This window comes from Heteronotia binoei, chromosome 4 (assembly GCF_032191835.1).
Source record: "Heteronotia binoei isolate CCM8104 ecotype False Entrance Well chromosome 4, APGP_CSIRO_Hbin_v1, whole genome shotgun sequence".
NCBI lineage: Eukaryota > Metazoa > Chordata > Lepidosauria > Squamata > Gekkonidae > Heteronotia > Heteronotia binoei.
The window spans coordinates 138642426-138664121 of NC_083226.1; the positions used below are offsets into that span (position 1 = coordinate 138642426).

The 21696-nt window shown below is 43.8% G+C and overlaps 1 protein-coding gene across 1 annotated transcript in view; it reads right to left on the reverse strand.

Annotated features, from left to right (window-relative positions):
- DMGDH (dimethylglycine dehydrogenase) overlaps nucleotides 1–21696 on the reverse strand; it is a 72435-nt gene that overhangs the window by 4256 nt on the left and 46483 nt on the right. Inside the window, exon 15 of the mRNA XM_060235855.1 lies at nucleotides 2592–2726. Within this exon, the coding sequence (XP_060091838.1) occupies nucleotides 2592–2726 (135 nt within the window). The remainder of the gene's footprint in view (nucleotides 1–2591; nucleotides 2727–21696) is intronic.

Consider the following 21696-nt stretch of genomic DNA (forward strand, 5'->3'; position numbering starts at 1 on the left):
CCCAAAATCACATAAGAAAGGGTGTTATGGGCTTCTCCGGGGGATAATGAAGACTGCTGGGGGTGTGGCAAAGCTCCTGGTGGCTGGCTGGCTGCCTGATCTCCTAATCCAGTGATTGTTATGCAGCTGCACCTACTATTCAATGGACAAGGTAGGTCAGGAGGAAGAGGGGGAACTGTCAGAAAGGTTCAGGAGCTGTGCTCCTGTGTGAGCTCCTGCTGAATCTGAGGCCTGCATTTGTATAAATAAGGCTGTTGCAACTGAAAACAGAAATGTATTGGACAGAAGGATCTGTGTATGTGTCTTGAACCTATTCCTTGCCTTCTGTTGTTTGCTCACAGCCACCTTCCTCTAGCCATTTTCTCCAGGTGAGGCTTATAGAAGGACAGCTGGGGGAGATGTAAGGCACCAGTAGTTTTGAACTGTAGAAAGTAACAGGTAAGACCTGCGTGACTTTTCCTCTGCACTACTGGAGAGCATGCAAGCAAAGGGAAGCACTGGAAAAGCCTTCCCTGGTCTCCACCATATTCCCTCCTGATAGGTTATACTGCAATTTTCAGTCCAACCAAACTAGATGGCTTGATGGTCCAATAGAGTCCCTATCTGGTCCACATAATTACTGATTCTGAGCAAGATCCTCAGTCTGACCTGTGTAGGTTGCCTGGGATTTCTGCCAAACTGCTGCCTTCCAGTTCTTGACAAAAAGGAGTTGTAAGCAAAACTGGCAGTTGAGGGGAGAGTTCAGCATCCTTTCCTGCCTTCTCTTTCCCCACTTATAATTTGCTTCATCTGAATTGGGCAATGTGTGTAGTAAGGCAGGTATGTTGCCATCCTATATAATTAACATTTCAGGTTATCTTCCCACCAGAACTCTTCTTACTTCTTTGTTCAGATACCAACATGTACTTTACACTGAAATAATATTTTGCAATTATTTTGCCCTTCTGGAATTGTGTGATCTGCTGTCAAGTCACACCCAATTAATGATGACCCCACAGGGTTTTTAAGGCAAGAGATTAAGTAGAGGTGTTTTGCCTCTGCCTTCCTCTACAAAACCTTCCCTGGTGGTCTTCCATCAAATTACTGACCTTGCTTACCTTCTGAGATCTGACAGTATTGGACTTTGGACTAAACTATGCCATTCCCACTCACTTTCTCCTAATTATGTGCATTTAGTTTTTTAAAAATAGTGGGTTTCTACAAATGTGCCTACAAATGCAATTGTGTGTAAATTCACAATAACTAAAATGCTTTGATTGTGAAAGATCAGGACATTGACCAGGACGTAGAATGGCAGAAACTGTGCCTGTACCAATTGCACAAAGAAACCAGGAAGTGTGTGCAAACAGTCCCTTGCCCTGGGATGTGCACGGTCCCTTGGAGAACAAAGGCTAGCAGGAAACTGAGATAAACGATGCTGGTATAAACGCACCCTTGGCATTTATAATACTTTTCAAAAAACCCTCTATTTGGTCAAACTGTCCTTGCTGATTTTACACATATTTATTATTATTTATTTATTTTTCGCATTTATATCCTGCCCTCCCCGCCGAAGCAGGCTCAAGGCGGCTAACAACATCATTATATATCCACAATAAAACAATAAAACCATAAAGCAATAAAAACAATTACAGTAAGATCAATTAAAATTAACAATTACACTTTAAATATTGAACAGATTTTAAAAACAGTTTTGGTGCTAAATTCCATACCATGATGTTAAGCAGCTCTGTACTTTAGTTGAAGGCCATTTGAAAAAGTGTTGTTTTAAAAGCCTTGTGGAATTGGGCAAGGTCCCTCAAGGCTCTAACATCATCAGGGAGTTGGTTCCACCAGTGAGGGGCAGCAATAGAGAAGTCTCATTCTCGGGTTGCCTTCAATCTCACCTCCCTCGGCCCGGGGATTTCTAATAGATTTTGTGATCCAGATATCAGTACCCTCTGGGGAATATGTGGGGAGAGACGGTCCCTAAGGTAGACAGGACCTCGGTCATATAGGGCTTTAAAAGTAATAACCAGCACCTTGTAGCGAATCTGGAATACTATCGGCAGCCAGTGCAGTCTCCGCAGCCCCGGCTGCACATGATCCCAAATAGAGAGACCCAGTAACAGCCTGGCTGCAGCATTCTGCACCAGCTGCAGTTTCTGGATTTGAGACATGGGCAGCCCCATGTAGAGGGCATTACAGTAGTCTAGTCTCGAGGTGACCGTAGCATGAATCACTGTTGCTAAGTCACTGTGCTCTAGGAAGGGTGCCAGCTGTCGTGCCCGCCTAAGATGGAAAAAGGTGGATCTCGCAGTGGCTGCTATCTGGGCCTCCATAGCCAATGTGGGTTCCAGTAGCACCCCCAAGCTCTTGACTTTAGGTGCCGATATCAGTGGCGCCCCATCAAAGGCTGGTAAAGGGATTTCCCTTCCCAGGCCACCACAACTCAGACAAAGGACTTCTGTTTTCGTTGGGTTCAGCTTCAGACGACTCAGCCTGAGCCATCCCGCCACGGCTCATAACGCTGGGGCCAGTTACGTATGTATGTACGTACAGGAAACCAATCTGCTCTGGGTTCAGTTGAAATACAATCTACAGCTACTTGCCTTGTTATTATACCAGACACTTTCATTTCCTTCTGGATCAACGTTATCTGTTTCCAAAGTGAGATACACAAGCTGCCGCTGCAGCCCCTTTTCAATAAACTGCTTCAGTGCTTGCTTTCCTATGAAGTCTGCTGGCTGAGAGCAAAGATAATGATGATAAACGATTAGTCAGATGGCTGTGACAAGGTTATAGATGCAAGCATTTAAATTTGCCTTTACTTGTTTTCTCATCAATTAAGGAACAGATAAAAAGTACAAATTAAATCAAGCGTTTGGGCTTCATGAATGTGATTTACAGCTGATCTATAAGGGGCATGGTTCAGATATTTTACTCTATGTATTTCTACAGCTGTGACCTTTAAGATCCATATCTTTCCATTATTTGAGAGAGAGAGAGATCATAATGAAATGATCTCTGTAACTTCCTCCTGGCTTTCTACATAAGGAAGTAGTGTCAGGGCACTCAGATAAAATTACTGCAAGAAAATTACCACTTCTCTTTAAAATGCTGTGATGCCAAGAACAGAGGTAATAGATATTTCTTAGAAGTGTTCATTTTGGTGTGCAATTCACAGCCATTGTAATAAATGGCAATTACTAGAGAAATAAAAGCTCCAGGTGATGTTTTCACTTAAAAGATTCTCAGATAACACCTGCGGAAACCAGTGACATTTCTACCTCAGTTTTTCTCTGCCTTCTGGAGTCACTCAATTACTAATTTAGGTGGGCCTGATTTAGTATAAGACAGTCGCTTATTGACTCAAGATATGCTTATGGCCACTGACTTAGATATTTTAAAATGGGTGTCAGAGAAAGTTGTTGGATGAGTCTATCAACAGCCTCTAACCATGAAAATTTACAGAGGAGGCTGCTGGGAAATAAACAAGAGAAAGCTCCATAGATGGGCTAGCCAGACGCATCAGCTTAGCAACTTCTGGAAACAAGATGCTGGAATACATGGATCTCAGTCTGATCTAATAGGACTCTTGTAAACCACTATAACAAAGGGTGCCATAGTTCTATGTTATTTGAGGCATAGGGGTGATTGTCCAGGTCTGTTCTCTGAACTGTAATTTAGTTCAGTATTGCCATGATCCTAGAGCATACTGATTAACAAATTTGATCAGGACTTCTCAGTCTTTTCCCATCTGTCACTCTAGTTTTCGTCATTCCAAAGAATGTGTAAAACAGAATTATTAATTTCTGAAACAAGGAAATAGGCAGTAGTAACATTAGGTGAAATTTTAGGTAGTTCATCATATCGTCCATTGCATATTCTATACTTTTTGTTCTTAATTTTGCAATCTGGCTTCATTGCATTGTTTATGTACTATAGTGTCCTTATTTGCAGTGTTTTCTAATTGTATTGAGAAAGTAGGAGAAAAGATGGAGAAAGTAGAGAAAGAAGTACTTTTCTCCCTTTCTCACAATACAAGAACTCGTGGGCATTCAATGAAATTGTTGAGTAGACAGGTTAAAACGGATAAAAGGAAGTACTTCTTCACCCAAAGGGTGATTAACATGTGGAATTCACTGCCACAGGAGGTGGTGGCGGCCACAAGTATAGCCACCTTCAAGAAGGGTTTAGATAAATATATGGAGCACAGGTCCATCAGTGGCTATTAGCCACAGTGTATGTGTGTATATAAAATTTTTTGCCATTGTGTGACACAGAGTGTTGGACTTGATGGGCCATTGGCCTGATCCAACATGGCTTCTCTTATGTTATGTATTATATCGTACTTATTGCATTGCTTTGCATAATCTGCCTTGAATCTCATTGAAAAAAACAATCAAATTAATTGAATCAAATAAATGGTCTGTCCGGGAGCAGGCAGGGCACTCTACCCCGTCCCATTCAATGCCACTTTACTGTGGCAAGGCTGCCCCAGAGGATCCAACAGGCCATCCCAGAATGATAGAAACACAGCCTGACAACAGCTAGCGGCTGTTCTACAGCTCAGCTGGCCAGTGGAAGTTTGGCTGGAAGTTACAGCTCTGCAACCCAGCAGGAATACACAGGCAAGACACAAGAGCCCATCCCAACAAAGGGGTGGGGATTCAACCAGGGAGGTGATTGGCTAGGAAAGGATGAGGGGGGCAGCGTTTCAGCTGGTGGGAGGTGGAAGAAGCCTGTAAGGGGCCAAGTGGCACAAGCAACAGGGGGTGGAGTTTGTAAAGTCTCCCAGGCCAGGGAGGAGTTGTTTGAAGCTGCCCCTATCTCAGAGCCAGCACAAAGAGAGGGCCAGAAGGGACAACCAGGGAGTGCTCTGACCAGAGGAGAAAGAGGACCCAGATGAGCACAACCCCCCCTCTTCTACATCTGAGGCACAAGGAACCTTTTGGCCCACACCTGACCTCCAGCTGGAAACCAGGTGGAGGTTCTTGCTGCCGAGCTCTATCCCTGTATTCTCTACACCAGTTCTCTACTTGGTCTTGCCAAGCAAAATTTCTATGGCAGAAGTTCAGTGGAGCCCAAGCTCTCATAAGCTTTCATAAGTGGAGCCCAAACTCATAAGATTTCATCCTCAGGTCTTCCTCCAAGCATATGAAAAACTCACTCTGCAGTACATTCTACAAAGATATTCTGCATTCACCAAAAGTATCTATTGAGGATTCCTGCTTACTCTCTTCTTGTGTCAAGACTTCCTGTTCTGTTCATACAATTGATATCCCCAAGTGCTCTGCTCAGTCCCCAAGGTGGAAGTATAAAGACTCATGGAGGTGGCAGTCTGCTGATGCTCATAAAACCACAGTGAAAAGAATATATGTAATATGTCTCTTAGATCCGAAGCTAGTTACATCTGTAAAATATAATCTTGATGGTAATTTAGCTGCATCCAAAATCCTTCCTTTGTAGAAGACCGAACTGAAACAAGAGGAGCCTTCAACCACTAAATTGTTTTCTTCCACAGAATGTTGTGATCATTTGAAAACTAACTTCTCTGTCTCATTTGTCTAGACAACATGTCTAGAAACCTGTACATCACAAATACACACAAAGCCTTTTTTATTTTCGTGTACTGATTCAAAAATGCTATTTTAAAACCTATAACAGAATATGAAGAATTGTTACTAGCAGATTATAATTTTTTTATTTCCAGTATGTAGCCTAGTTTAATGAAAATGACACTCAAACCTGATTGAAACTTTTGTATTAGGTGACAAACAAATAAACAGATAACAACTTAGATTACTCAAAATGGAAATTTATCTTTAACCATGGTACTACATTTACAGTTTGCCTCTCCTTTAGAGAAAACCTGTTGAAAATGATTTACAGATTACATTTAACTCCTATAATGTTGGCAAAGATCTGTAAGACCGGTACTAGCATATGCTGGTTTTCTAAAGAAGGCGGGCTTCTTCACATGTGGTAGACATGCATACATGCCTCCAGCTATTGGAAACAAGTGATGAAAATTATATCATACAGGCTGGAAAAACAAATCCCCTATAAACCAGAGGCACTGTTGCTAAATTACCTACATGATATCCCTGGAGTTCAGCAAAAGGTTGCCCTATATATGATTACTGCTGCAAGGGTGGTTTGTGCCAGTCAACGGAAACAAGAAAATTATCCCTAAACTACAAGAAAATAAAGGAGATCTACACTTTAGTGAAATTAACTGCTAATCAGAAAAATAGAGACATATGGAGTAGATCTTCTGTGGTCAATACGAGGAATGGCAATTGTACAACTGGAAATGAATACAAATAAAAAATAAAGTCGGTTCTGAAACATACTGTACCTCAGCCTGTTGAATAATGAAGTTTTCTCATTTGTTTTCTAAATTTTGCTAGACAATAAACTATTATCTTGCTATAATGTCAAATAAGAAGATTAAAATACACTGCATTCAGTCATCATGATAAATCACAGTTTATAGTTCACAGTTTGATCAAACTCTGGTTAGTTTTGGCAGCTCAGAATGTAGGAGGTCCAACAAACTGGGGTTTATTTCTGGGCATCAAAACAGGATATGAAACTTGGAGGCAAAGGCAAGGAAGGAGTGCCATGGATTAGTGGTACAGCATCTGTTTTTCATGCAGAAGGTCCCAGATTTAGTTCCTGCATCTCCAGTTAAAAGGTCTGTCAGAAGGTGATGTGAAAAACTCCTTCCTGTGATCCTGGAGAGCCACTGCCAGTCAGAGTAGACAATACGAAGCCTGATAGACCATGGGTTGATTCAATATAAGGCAGCTTCATGTGTTCATATGTAGCTATTTTGTTAGCCACAGTTTGAACTAATTGGGGCTTCTTGTAATGTCTCAGATTCAGTAATCACAATTTGTTGAATAGGACTGCCCTTTGCATTCTTCTGACTACGGAGCATAGGAAGAATGTACTCACTGGCTGCTTCCACATGGACATTTTACTCCAGTTGGATGTTTAAATCAGAGCTGGGTTGTTTGAGTAACCACATATTATCACCTCCTAACCATCCACTTTCCATTTTCCTACTTTGCTGTGATATTTCCCAAACCTGGTTTGGTAAGATCTTTTTGGAAAGATCCCAGTCAAAGCATGTTATACGCCATGCAGATGTGAAGGTGCTAAATTTTACAGGTTCCACCCACATCACCATCACTTTCCTTCCTCAAATCACCCCACATAACATTCTAATACTGATAGTGATATGACAATTGCCTATTTTCAAAAAGTCTGAGAGAGCCCCCTGCTGTTGGGGGAGGGAATGTCTGGTGTAGGAGGCTAAGGCAAGGAAAACGTGCAGAAAACAACCGTGGATTATCTGCTGCCACTACAAATACTTCTGCATTCCCACTGGCAATGAAAGCTACACAGATTGCCCCATGAACAAGAAGCCCTTGATGAAGAGAGGAGACAGGAAGCAAACTAAACAAGGTTTACATACAATTAGGGATCTATCACTTACACCTAATAGATCAGCAAAAAATTTATTCTACAAGCCATGATTTAATAAACTAGTTTATTGTGATGTCTGAATGTAATCTTAGTTTTTTATACGCTTGTTCACTGAAGAACTGGGTAATTAAGGATGTCAGCACAGTGCTTCACAAGTATCAAATTAGTCAATAATTTGTTTTCTGCTAGATGATTCAGTAAGGTTTTTCACAATAACAAGTATCCCAGAGTTAGTTTTACGTTTCTTATGATGCACATCTTTTATACTAGACACACTGTTGTAAATTCATTTTGTATAACATAGAAGACAGACAGTATAAGCTTGGTTGGTATATAACAGGGGTTCCCAGTGGGTCCTATGGAACCTGCTGACACCTTTCCTGGAGCCCAATAAGTGTTTTTAGAAACTGGGCAGGACCAGATGAGGCTTTTGCCCAGCAGGGCTTCTGATTGGCCACTGAAGACTTGACTGGCTGTGGGATTTGACTGTGTCATCATAGCATAAGGATCTTCATTAAAGAGAAGCTGTGTGTATGCAAGAAAATATTTTTAAACAATATATTTATTTGAAAAGGCATGAGCTCACTTCCTGACATTTCATGGTTGGTTCCATCTCTTGCAACAGCCATTTTGTGGTTGTGCCCACCACCTTGTGTCAGAATTCCAAAAGTCTTTTCCTGGGTCTTCTAGCACATGCATGAACTACCCTGCAGCAGCCAGATTGGCAGTTCACCAGCTACCTGGTGGAAAGTCCTGACTTAAAATGTGGTCCTGGAGACTGGACGTTCCAGACTCAGTCATAAATTCACTAGGAGGGCTTAAGCAAGACATCCTCTGTCAGCCCTTGTTCTTCATCTGTAATGTGGGGATAATAGCACAGCTGCACCTTAAAACAGGAATCCCCCAGCATGGTACTCATGGGTGTCACAGCACCCAATGACAACTTTCTTGTTGTCTGTCGTGTGTTTTCAGAACACAGAAGGGGCAGGAGCAAGGCTTCAGACTGGCTACTGGTTGGCTGTACAGATTTTTTAAAATGTTACTTCGGCAGCAGCTTTCAGCAGAGCACAAAGATCTTCATTGTGGGATCTTCACTTGTGGGAAGGGCGGGATATAAATCTTAAATAAATAAATAAATAAATAGAAGTACACTGCAACAGTGATTTTGTAGGAACACCCACCATACTGTGTCAGAATTCCAAAGGCTCAAAAAGGCTGGGGACCATGGCCTCAAAAGGTTGTTGTATAGATTACTGTGAACACTGGAAGTGCTATGCAAATACTAGTCATTGCTGCAGAGGGTATGTTTGCAGAAGACGACGACGACGACTGCAGATTTATACCCTGCCCTTCTCTCTGAATCAGAGACTCAGAGTGGCTTACAATCTCCAATATCTTCTCCCCCCACACAGGGATGGTGTGTGGGAGTAGATGACCTAGGCAATTGCCTAGGGTGTCAGCTCCCAACAGGTACCTCCTCCCCGCTCACGTTGTCCCTGAGCCTCCGAGTGGACGCTGAGGGGTTGGAGGAACTCCCCTGGCCCCTCCGTGCCCAGAAACAATTATGCTTTCAGGCTTCAGCGTTCTCCAAACTCGGAAAAAGTATCAGTATTATGGAAGACAATGACAGTTTCTAAGCACATGCTGGGAAAGTGAAAGTAACTGATCTGCCAGGTAGATCATCTAGGTGACAGGAGGTGGCTGCTTGCCAGATTGCATCAGCCTGGACAATGTCAGCATGACTCAGCAGCAAGCTGATTGGTCACCTGGGTGGATGAATTGTATAAATGTACAGAGACACTTCACTGTTTGTGGGTTATGTATGGTGGTGTTGCAGCGGAGCATTCTGTCGGTTTGGAGAGTGCAGGTGTAAATACATTGTATATAGTAGTTTTACCACTGCTGTGTGCAAGCCTTCATTCTTTGCGTCACTAAAGACCACCCTCACTAAACACTGGCGCATCAACAGAAAGCGCTGCTCATTGTTTATGGGTGCTGAAGGGTTGGAGGAATTACCCCATCCCTCAGCGCTGCTTCAGTGACTGACATGACGACATCACAAAAATTTCCCCCGCGAGAGAGGGATGGGCGCGCATCGGGGTTCTGCCTCGGGCAGCAGAACCCCATGCACCGGCCCTGCCCCCAACAGACACCCTGTGAGGTGAGTGGGTCTGAGAGGGCTTTCACAGCAGCTGCCCTTTCAAGGACAACGTCTGTGAAAGCTATGGCTAACTCAAGATCATTCCAGCAGGTGCAAGTGGAGGAGTGGGGAATCAAAACTGGTTTTCCCAGATAAGAGTCTGCATACTTAACCACTACACCAAACTGGCTCTCTGCCAGATAGCAAAGATGGATATGTGTGTGTGATGTATCAAATGAGGTGCAGTCTGTGTGTCATCCGAGGTGGTTTCCCTATTTATAATAGTTATAAATAGGTTGCAGTTATAATAGAGGTTGCTGTCCCTAATGTCTTAAATATTTAAATGGTTTAAATGGTTTAAATGTTTTAAAATTTTAAATGTATTAATTATTTTAACTGATTTATGCTTAAACTGTATTTATGTGGAACTCCGTGCTGTGAGCCGCCCTGAGCCACTTGTTGGGAAGGGCGGGATAGAAATTATAAAAATAAATAAATAAATAAATAAATATTTAGGGCTCCACCTGAGTTTCTCACAGGATAATCTGTAGTTTATCATTAAAGGTATCAACTTTCATTTAACACCCCCCCCCCCCACATTTGTTTCTGAATAGGCAAGTCTCTGGTACTGAAACCTTTAAGTTGCAGCTCCTGTTCACAAATGAATTTACTCACGAGAAGGATGTTCTTCGTGTTTCTTCTTCTTTTACTCCCTTTCCTCTTTGCACAACACCAAAAGATGATGAACACCAAGGATGATGAAAGAAATGAAGGGCAAACCAAAGCACGAGCCACCAGAGAGGCCACAGTGGCAGACATACTCTCAGACAGACTGGCAATCAGCCTGTGCCCATTAAAAGCAACTATCCATGGTAGGCCAGATGACACACACTGCTTTGCTTTTTAGTTGATTCCCAGGTAGAATATGAAGGAAAGGAGTGAAATCATGCACTGAGTTCTGCATTTTACATTCTTTAGAATACAAATGTGGCACAGATAGCAATCTGTATCTGCAGGCACTATTTCCCCTACAGGCTCTAGTGTAGACTTTAAAAGATATACATGCAGTTAAATACTTCTCAGTCCCCTCAGTGCTTACTCTTTAACATTATTAATTTGACTCCTATAAATCTCTCATTTACAAATGGAAAACACTGTTTGCATGAAGGTTAATGCAGCAGTCATAATTGGAGCCTTGAGTGTGACCTGGCAACAGATGTGAATGGCTTTAATGGGTCATTCCTACATTAACTGCATAGAAGGCCGTTAACTCCTGTGAATATATAAATAGGGGGATAGATAAGGTAATTCTGACTTGCATAAACCTTTAAATGTCACAAATTCATGTGTGGCAAGGAAGTGACACATTTAAATAATATTTTCGCCCTAAAATGGAAGGAAGATGCCACTTTACATTACAAAATATTATAAAAATATTATAAAAACAGTTGATCTAAAGAACTGAAATAGTCAGCACTTATTTTTTCCTTAAATAGCAGATATTTCCTGAAGATAGGAAATTGGCAACAGACTTTGATTAAAAGTAGAGAAAAGGATAAATCTGGACTGTGTCTGAATATTTCCTTTTCTTTTGGTAATAAAATGGAAAGCAAGTATAGCACTTGAATTATAATTTATCTTTCAGGGTGTGTGTATATTTGCATAAACAGCCATAGAATTCCTACCTTCCACCTACCAACACCACTCCATCTGCACTATAACACTGACTGGCTTTACAAGATTAAGGTAAGCATTGCCAAAAGATTGTGTGTGTGAATCTTTAAAATGTACTTTATTTATATCCCACCATTCTCCCCAGTTGGGACCCAAAGGGCTTACATCAATCCTTTCTCCTCTATTTATTCTCACAACAACTTTGTGAGGTAGGTTACACTGAGAGTATATGACTGGCCCAAGGTCACCCAGCAAGTTCCATGGCAAAGTAGGGATTTTGAACCTGGGTTTCCTGTACCCTAGCCTAACTCTTAACCTAACTCTTAACTCAGCCTAACTACTACACCACCCTGGCTCTCTAACTGAAGTGCTTCTAACTCAAATTACTCCAATACAAAATGCTTGATTATTTATTGTGAGAGTCATAGGTATTTTATCCTACCAGTTTAGTACTAGAGATTGTCATTATCAATGCACACTCTTCCTCATTTGTAATAAGTGGTTGTTATTTAGAGACAGAACTGCACAGATGTGATTCTATATTAACATAAGCTTTCTTTTTTTCCTGATACAGCAGCATTAAAATTGAATGTGTGTATCAGCAGATACGCGATTCTGAGAACTAGTCAGGTGCATATAATATATGCAATTTATACTAGAAAAAATAGTTAAGTACCTAAGTATACATTCCCCCCTCCCATATTTTATGTCTCACTTTTGGATAAATAAACTTTCAAAAACTAGTTGATAAGAAATTATTTGGACTTTAAATAAACCTTCAGTGTTTATTCATCTACAGTACTTGATTTACTCTTAAGCTATGAATACAGAACCAGTAGCATTATATGGGGAAGTGATTCACAGGCACCTTGTCTGACTATTCAGAGTAATACTGACTTTCTAGCAGGAAAATGTGATTAGTGTTTTACAGTTTTTCCAGAAAGACATACATACCAGTGAGTCTGTTTAAAGCTGAATTCTACAAACAGAAAGGAGATAGACGTAGGAGAAAAAGAATAGCATCTCTTGCATAGAGGCCACTGAAGTGAATGGAAGGAGAACAGTGTGTGTTTCAATAAGGCTTATACAAAATAATTTTTTGCATCTGATTTTTTTTCTACATCTGTCTTCATTCTATCCATGGTGAATTTAATTTTCCACCATAAACCAGTTATAAACCTAAGCAGTTATGACTGCACTAAAATGTGAAACAAGTATAAAGAAGTTTTATTCGCGGTATAATCTTTCATCTGCACACACACTTCTTCAGATACTATAAAATGGAAATCCCCCAGAAGGGCCATACATCCTCTTTATTTTATTTCTTACTTGGAATAATAGATTAGAATTTGTAATGTAATGTAATGCAATGAATAGTAGAATGTGACGTAATTTGGAATGGTAGATTGGAATGTACTTCTCTGGTCTGGGGACAGGGGAGATAACACTACACAGCCAATCTCCCCACTTCAAAGAAGGTCCCTTCCATGACTGAGAGAAGACAGACGAAGCATAATGGCAGATCTCAGTTAATACTCTCAGCATTCCACAATGAAGGATACATCTGCCCATCAATCTCCAATTTTGATATATTTATTTCCTTCACTGTGTTTCTCTCCTCCCCCAGAAGTAAAGCCAAATAAATAGTAACCATATAAACGAAGCTTGTCATTCCTGTTTGGTCCTTGAATCTGTTAAACATCTTTATTATGCTGTATGCTAATTCACGGCTTACCCTCTACCTGTATGTATGGACTGATAATTTCCATTTCTTGTGCATATGGTACTTGCAGACAACTTTCAGTCAAATTGGCTCAAAGCTGTTTTTAGCGAATTACATCTCGGTTTTTCCCCTGAAATCATTCTGGCTCTGAATTGGAACCAAGCCGAAGAAAATGTGAAGGGAAGAATTAAGGACATTGAGAGGCAGTCCAATCTTGCCAAATACCCAGCCTTTAGATCACCAGAGCAGACTAGATATTGGGTTGGATACTTAAACTATCTCCATCTAGTCCAAATCTAATGTAGACATTAAACATATGGTGGTGAAGAAGTCAACCAATTACCTGCAGGTATCAGGTGCATTCTCAAAACTAAACTATTTTTAACAGAGACAGCTTTAAACAATTTAGAAATATAATCAACACAACTGATGCACACATTTCCAACACTACAATGTGCCTCAATATGCCCTTGTCTTCCTGCAGTCAGTCCAAATAGCCTCTCTTTGGTAGAGTCCCAGATGCATGGATATTCTGTCAAACCACTGCTGGTGTGTTTCCTTCTAGGCATGCCACTTACCTGCTGGGGTAGGAGGTCTCTTGCCCCAGATCTTGTTGCCTGCTGCTGCTCCTGGGACTACCAGGTGAAAACAAAATTAGATCACCATCGCTGTGACAGTGTTAGATCACTTCCAATGATTCCTGGAGTGGAGTGATGTCACTTGTGGGTTTTTCCCAGAAGTGATATGTCATTCGCTGACACCCAGGGGTCATTTAGTAGAAAAAGAGATGCTGGAGTTCATTAGCACAACTCATTTGCATAACTCAATTGCATATGCCATCACCCCTGACAGCACTGGAAGGTGTCCTAAATTATATCAGCTCTGCATCTACCTTAAAATGCTTCTTGAATTATAATTGTCAATAAAACCTTACTCCCAGCATACTTTTTAAATTACTTTCTCCTGTGTGGCCACAGTGGCATGATGAAGATTTCCACCTGCCTGCTTTATATGTTTTGGTTATTTTCCCTTTTTTTTTGTGGGGAAAAATATTAGAAAGTTTGTCAAATCATAGAGTTCAGCAAAATTCTCACAGGGGGTTTGAACAAAGGAGCCCAGAAGCAAGTATTTGGGGCAGGGGGGGTAAGAAAGCAAGAGCACAATAAAATTTAGAGGTTATGGAGCTCCACTCCTGTGAGCTCCTGCCCACTGGCTGGCAACCCTAATTGCTCCTCATTCCTGGGTCTACTTTGCCTAAATGAAGCATCAGACTTTGATTCGCTTCTTTTAACACAAATACCCCAAAGCATTAATTAAAATGGGAAATTTTCCTGCAACTGCTACAGCAAAAATGCTGCTTGTTACCAGTCCAGAATTACTTCACTGTAATTATTTCTGGGCCTTTTACAATCAGAGCTATCTAAAGTCCTGCTATATAGACCCCTAATCTTGACTAAAGGCTGAAAGACAAAGGCAAGAGTCATAGCCAAAAGCTCCATGAAATAAATCTAATATTATATGAAACAAACTAGTACAGAATGCATTAGAAACAATTAAGTTACTTCACCTATGGGGCAAACCAAACTGCAATTATATTTTGAACATACTAATGAATACAAAAGGGAATATGCTGAGAACATGTCATCATCCTTTCCATAGTTCCCGTGGAACATCACAGGGTAACTTTAGAATAGGGAACTCCCATTTGAATTATAACTATTTATTACAGATATCCAGTTTGAATTTCAAAATATCCAAAATTCACTGAACAATACTATAGTTGGAATTTTAAAAATTTACTATATTTATATTTCACTTTTCTCACTGATTACACATGAACACTTGGGTGGAGAGAAAGAAAGAAATGTCCAGAGTGGATCCACAGTATGGCCAGAAACTCCCATATTATGATTTTGTTTTCTTATGTGGTCAGAAAAAATAAAAGGAAGTAATTAAGGACAATGAGGCTTGGATCTCTAGGAAGCAAAATATTATAATTATATGTGCAAAAAACTCTCAAAAATATGCATACATCTTTTAATAGTGCAATTTAATTGCTAAACCTCATCTGATACTGGAAGTGATCCAAATTATATACACAAAAATACTCAACTGAATAAAAGAGCACCAACATCTGCTGCAATCTGTTTTAACTATCACCTTACAACACACAGGAGGCCAAGCTTGTGCAATATTTTGAAATTAATTATTCTTCATTGGCCATTCTTGACTAGTTTCAGGACATCTCTCCAAATTATATCCCCTTGAGAGATGAACATAGAAAAGACATTTGCCCCTAGACAACTATTTGGCAGAATTCCTATTCTGAACATTCATATCAATAAATTATTTTTTAAAAGGGGAAACCAGAAAGACTTGTTTTACCTCTGAATTACATTCTTCCATTGAACTATTAACCCTAGTTTACACATGGGGTAGCAATCAAGTTGGCAGAGCCCTGAGGTGGCAGAATGGACTATACCACTTGGGACTGCACAGAGAAATCATGGAAGAACACCATCGGAGACCTTCTTCATATTAAAAACTCCCTTCAGATAGCAAAACAGCATCCCTACTAGTGTATTTGCAAGAAGGAATACTGTAAGCCGAAATCCTCCACCTGCAGTCTAAAGTGGTACTGCCCATTCTACCACTCCACTGGCATCCCTTTCTTCTGTATGTCTGAACCCCTTCCTTCCCAGTATGCCTACATTTTTGGAATTCTTAATTTTTATTTGTTACTTAGTGGTGACTGTGATATAGGTCGGAATTCCAAAGTGCAGTTCATATTGTTGGGGAAACAAGGATACCTCATCAGTAAGAACATAAGAGAAGCCATGTTAGATCAGGCCAATGGCCCATCCAGTCCAACACTCTGTGTCACACAGTGGCAAAAAATTTATACACAAACACACTGTGGCTAATAGCCACTGATAGACCTCTGCTCCATATTTTTATCTAAACCCCTCTTGAAGGTGGCCATGCTTGTAGCCGCCATCACCTCCTGTGGCAGTGAATTCCACATGTTAATCACCCTTTGGGTGAAGAAGTATTTCCTTTTATCCGTTTTAACCTGTCTGCTCGGCAATTTCATCGAATGCCCACGAGTTCTTGTATTGTGAGAAAGGGCGAAAAGTACTTCTTTCTCTACTTTCTCCATCCCATGCATTATCTTGTAAACCTCTATCATGTCACCCCACAGTCGACGTTTCTCCAAGCTAAAGAGTCCCAAGCGTTTCAACCTTTCTTCATAGGGAAAGTGTTCCAGCCCTTTAATCATTCAAGTTGCCCTTTTCTGGACTTTCTCCAATGCTATAATATCCTTTTTGAGGTGCGGCGACCAGAACTGCACACAGTACTCCAAATGAGACCGCACCATCGATTTATACATCGAGTATAACTGATAAATCAAGAACTTTGGAGTCCCTTGCCTACTACTTTGTCCAGAAACACAACTAAATGCTGCTTCTTATTACAAAATTCTCACAACTCTCATATATTACAAAATGTCAGAAGACATTTCTGCATAAGAATTAAGATGAATGTCATATGCAAATTGTAACATGACCATTATAATACAGGTATTTTGCTCCCATGTGCTCACCCTGAGATGACACACAGTATGATCCTTGCAGTAGTTTCATGTTAATACATATGTAAAAGGCACTTCCATACAGGAAGTTTAAAATATGTTTTGTAGCCTATGTTTTATTTATTTACCCTTCCAAATTAAAGCATCTCATTACAACAATCTGTGTCCACAAGGTGGCACTGTTCTATATGTCATGAGAATACTCATAGTTCAATAAATTTTATGAAATGGACTTTTCAGAGCTGTTTGGTAGTAACACTGCCAATTGTAGACACAAACACAGAAGAAAGCTGAGGAAGTCATCCTAAGCAAGTCTATTAGGAAGTAAGTCCTCTTTTATTCAATAAGGCTTACTCCCAGGAATGTGTTCTTAATGTTATGGCTTAAGATATTAATACCTTTACATTTCATAAATATACCAAACAGTATAATTTTATATGCTACATTTGTAATGATACATTTTATATTGTTGAAATAGTGATAGAAGTTTATGGTTGCCAAAAACACTGCAACAGTGCAATCCTAATAAAGAGCCAGAGTGGCGTAGTGGTTAGCAGTGCAGCACAAGGAACTTGGAAATACAAGATCAAATCCTTCCTCTGCTATGGAAGTCTGCTGGGTGACTCTCAGGCTAACCTTCCTTACAGGATTGATGTGAGGATAAAATGGAGGAGAGAACAAGTGACAGACTGCACTTTTAAAAGCTTAGAAGTGCTGTGGAAACAGACAAAGGACTGTGAAGGAGGGACAGTCTGGAGGGACAGGCTGTTCCAAGAGATCTGATTGATTAGCATCAGCTGAGCAGAGAAAAACTTCTGAACTGGATGCTAAGGAGAATACAATCTGATATCAACCCTAACTGAGAAGATCTGAGTACTGACAGTTTTTGGATTTCAGCCTTAGCTGAGAGCAGTTTAACACAGACAGAGAACTGGGGAAGATTAGCAAAGACAAGTAGGTAGTTAGTTGGAGACTTCCATTCAGGCCAAGAAAAGGGGATAGATCTTTGAGAGTAGGAGCCAGTCTAAACAGAGTGATAGCTCTGAAGAGTGCAGAAATCCCTGGTCAGGTGTGGTTAGAAACAATCTTTAGAGACTTTAAGAGTCTGTTAAAAATTCAAGATGAATACTAGCATTCTTTCTGGAAACCAAAAGAGTCAGAGAATACTCAAAGAAAGTGGTTTGAAGTGTTTGGGGAAAACACTGTAACAAAAGCCTTTCAATATAAAAGATTTAAGTCACCTTAAAAACCTTTAAAAACTCTCACTAGCCTGAAGCAACAGTCTGTGCATGTACTGGTTATGCCTCAGAAATTTCAACCCCTGGTTTCACTTGATTTCCCCCTCTATGTTAAATAGTATATTTTGTTATTTTTGAATTTCAAAATGTCTCAAGTGCCATTTTGTAGAGTATCGGACTCCACACACGCGCCGCGCGTCCTCGGGCGACCAGGCACAGCGCGGGGAAAGTCACGGCCAATCAATGTCAAGCGCGGGAAGTTTAACTGGCCAGGATTGGGCTGGCCAGCGGGGGGGTTGTTCCGGGGTGTTTGTATATATTGGCGGACCCGGCCGCGTGTTCCCCAGTTCCGTAATGTACTAGAGAATAAAGCCTGAAGTCTTCACCACGTCTCGTCTCCCAGTACATTACACTGGCGACGAAGGTGGGATCGAGCTAGGTCCGGCCGCCCGAGGGGAACCAGACCTGGCCGGAGACGAGGAAGGCGGAGACCGCAGGATCGCACAGCCCGCCGCCGCCATGGCGAACCCAAGTGTAACGACGGGCCATCTTGCGGAATTCAACCCGGAGCACCCCGAGAGATGGGAGACCTACACAGAAAGGGTCGAATGCTACCTGCGTGCGAACCTGATCGAAGATGACGACAGGAAGAGAGACGTCCTGCTGAGCGTCTGTGGAGAAGAAACCTTTGAGATCGCACGGGGTCTCTCCGCTCCGGCGAAGCTGACTGAGAGGACCTACGGGGAGGTCGTGAGACTCCTCACGGGCCACTTTTCGCCCCAACCGTCCATCGTCGCCCGCCGATTCCTCTTCCACAAGAGGGACCAGAAGTCGGGGGAAACAGCGGCGGTCTACCTGGCGGCCCTTCGGCAGATCGCCGGGAACTGCAGTTTCGACAAGAGGGACGAAGCCCTGAGGGACCGTTTCGTCTGGGGCCTCCGAGACGAGCGACTGCAGCAGAAGCTCTTCGCAAAGGAGGAGCTCACCCTACAACAAGCCTTCAACGAGGCGACGGCGTTCGAGAGGGCCACCAAGGCGTATGGCCAGCCGCGGGGAGAGGCAGTACACCAAGAAGAAATGGGACCAGAGGACCGAGCAGAGGAAGAAGCGTTCCAGCTCCGACGGCCACAGAGGACAGAAACTCGGGTCCCCGCGAGACAACGAGCGACGGAGAGGGCCCCCACCAACCCCAGCTCCAAGTGCGCCAGCTGCGGCGACCCTCACGAAAGGAGGGACTGCCCGTACCGAAACTTGGACTGCAGAAGCTGTGGGAAGATGGGCCACATCGCCCGGGCTTGCCGGGCCAAGAGCAGCCGTCGACCACCGTCAGCGCATCACGATTCCATGGACACCCACACGACGGCATCCACCAGCTTGCAGGTACTGAACTTGCCCCTCGCAGCCCCGGACAAGGTCAAAATGTCTGTCTGGATCGAGGGCGCCCCCTGCGTCATGGAAGTAGACTCGGGTTCCTCGATCTCCATAATTTCAGAGGAGACCCTTATGAGACTATGCCCCCGCCGCCGCCTCCAAACGAGGCCAGCGGATTTCGTACTGAGGGACTTCCAGAAAAACCCGGTTCACGTCGTGGGGTGGGCCCAGGTGCATGTGGAGAGGGGAAGCTTTAAGGGGCCCCTAGACATACTGGTGGTCAAGCGCCAACTGACCACCCTTCTGGGGTTAGCTTGGTTCCAACCACTGGGGATCAAGCTGGTAGGGGTGGAGCACGTGCAGGCCAGCAACTTCGAAGGGGTCTGCCAGGAGTTCCCCGAGGTTTTCGATGGGTCCCTGGGGAGCTACAAGGGGCCGCCCATCACCCTACCGATTGACCCCATGGTCCGGCCCATACGGCTCAAAGCGAGGCGCGTCCCGTTTGCCCTAAAGCCGAAAATTGAGGCAGAACTGGATCGCCTCACGGCTCAGGGCGTCTTGGAGCCTGTAACTTATGCGGCTTGGGAGACCCCCATTGTAACGCCAGTGAAACCGAACGGGGACGTAAGGATCTGCGCTGACTACAAGTGCACGATCAACAAAGCGCTCCAGGATAACCCGTATCCAGTCCCCGTAGTCAGCCATGTACTATCGACACTCGCAGGGGCACGGGTTTTTGGCAAGCTGGACTTAGCACAGGCATACCAGCAACTGCCAGTCGACGCTAAGACAGCAGAGGCGCAGACGATCGTGACCCACAGGGGGGCGTTTAGAGTTAAACGATTGCAGTTCGGGGTGAGCGTGGCTCCGGGAATTTTCCAAAGCATAATGGACTCTCTCCTTAAAGGAATTCCCGGAGTGCAACCCTTCTTCGATGATGTTTTAATCGCCGCCCCGAACGAAGAAGAGTTCAAAGGCCGCCTGCGAGAGGTCCTCCGGAGGTTCCAAGCGGCGGGGTTGAAAGTGAAGAAGGAAAAATGTCTGTTGGGGGTTCCGCGGGTGGAGTTCCTGGGATTCGCCGTGGACGCGGCTGGAATTCACCCGACTAAGGACAAGACTAGGGCCATTGTGCAGGCCCCCGCTCCCAAAAGCAAAGCGGAGCTACAAAGTTTTTTGGGTTTGCTGAATTTTTATCACTCGTTCCTGCCCCACAAGGCCGCCGTGGCGGAACCGTTACACCGTTTGCTGGATAAACAAGCCCCGTGGGTCTGGGGGAAGCGCCAAGCCGCAGCGTTCCAGGCAGTCAAGGACCTATTGGTCTCGAACGCGGTTTTGCACCACTATGATGAAACCCTGCCACTGATCTTGGCTTGCGACGCCTCCCCCTACGGGGTGGGAGCGGTCTTGGGGCACCAACTCCCGGACGGGAGGGAAGTGCCAGTAGCATACTATTCACGGACCCTATCCCCAGCGGAGCGGAACTACGCTCAAATCGATAAGGAGGCCCTGGCGATCGTGGCGGGGGTGCACAAGTTCAACGACTACCTCTACGGTAGGCGTTTCACCATCGCCACTGACCACAAGCCGCTCCTGGGCCTCCTAGCTCCAGACCGTCAGACCCCCCAAATCCTATCCCAGAGGGTCCTGAGGTGGAACCAGTTCCTGAACTCCTACACGTATGAACTGGTACACCGCCCGGGCAAAGCCATGGGACACGCCGATGCCCTCAGCCGCCTGCCTCTCCCCATAACAGAACCCGATCCCGCCCCCGCACACGGGGTAATGCTCATTGAATCTCTCCCTGAGCGCCCACTGCACGCGGCAGAGGTGGCCCGGGCGACAGGGAGGGACCGCATCCTGGCACGGGTCAGGGACTGGGTGGGGAGGGGGTGGCCGGCAGGCAAAGTGGAAGAAGTGTTCAGACCGTTCGCGTCCAGGAAGGACGAGCTTTCGACACACAAGGGGTGCGTGCTTTGGGGCAGCCGGGTGGTGGTTCCCCCCCCCTTGCGCAAACAGGTACTGGAAGACCTCCACGAGACCCACCCGGGCATCGTGAGGATGAAAGCCCTGGCCCGTAGTTATGTGTGGTGGCCGGGCATGGATGAGGAAATTGAGGGGTGGGTGAGGAGGTGCCAACCCTGCCAAGAATCCCGGCCCGATCCCCCGTCAGCCCCGGTCCACAGATGGGAGTCTAACAGGCGGCCATGGTCCCGCCTCCACTTAGATTTTGCCGGCCCGTATCAGGGCCAGATCTTTTTTATACTTGTGGATGCCTACACTAAATGGTTAGAGGTGATTCCGGTAGCCTCAACCTCCACGGCGGCAGCCGTCCGAGCACTCAGGAAGGTCCTATGCACGCACGGGATCCCAGACACCCTGGTGACGGATAACGGAACGGCCTTCACCTCCCGGGAATTCCGGGAGTTCACGGAGAGGTACCTCATACGACACATAAGGTCCGCACCATTCCATCCGGCAA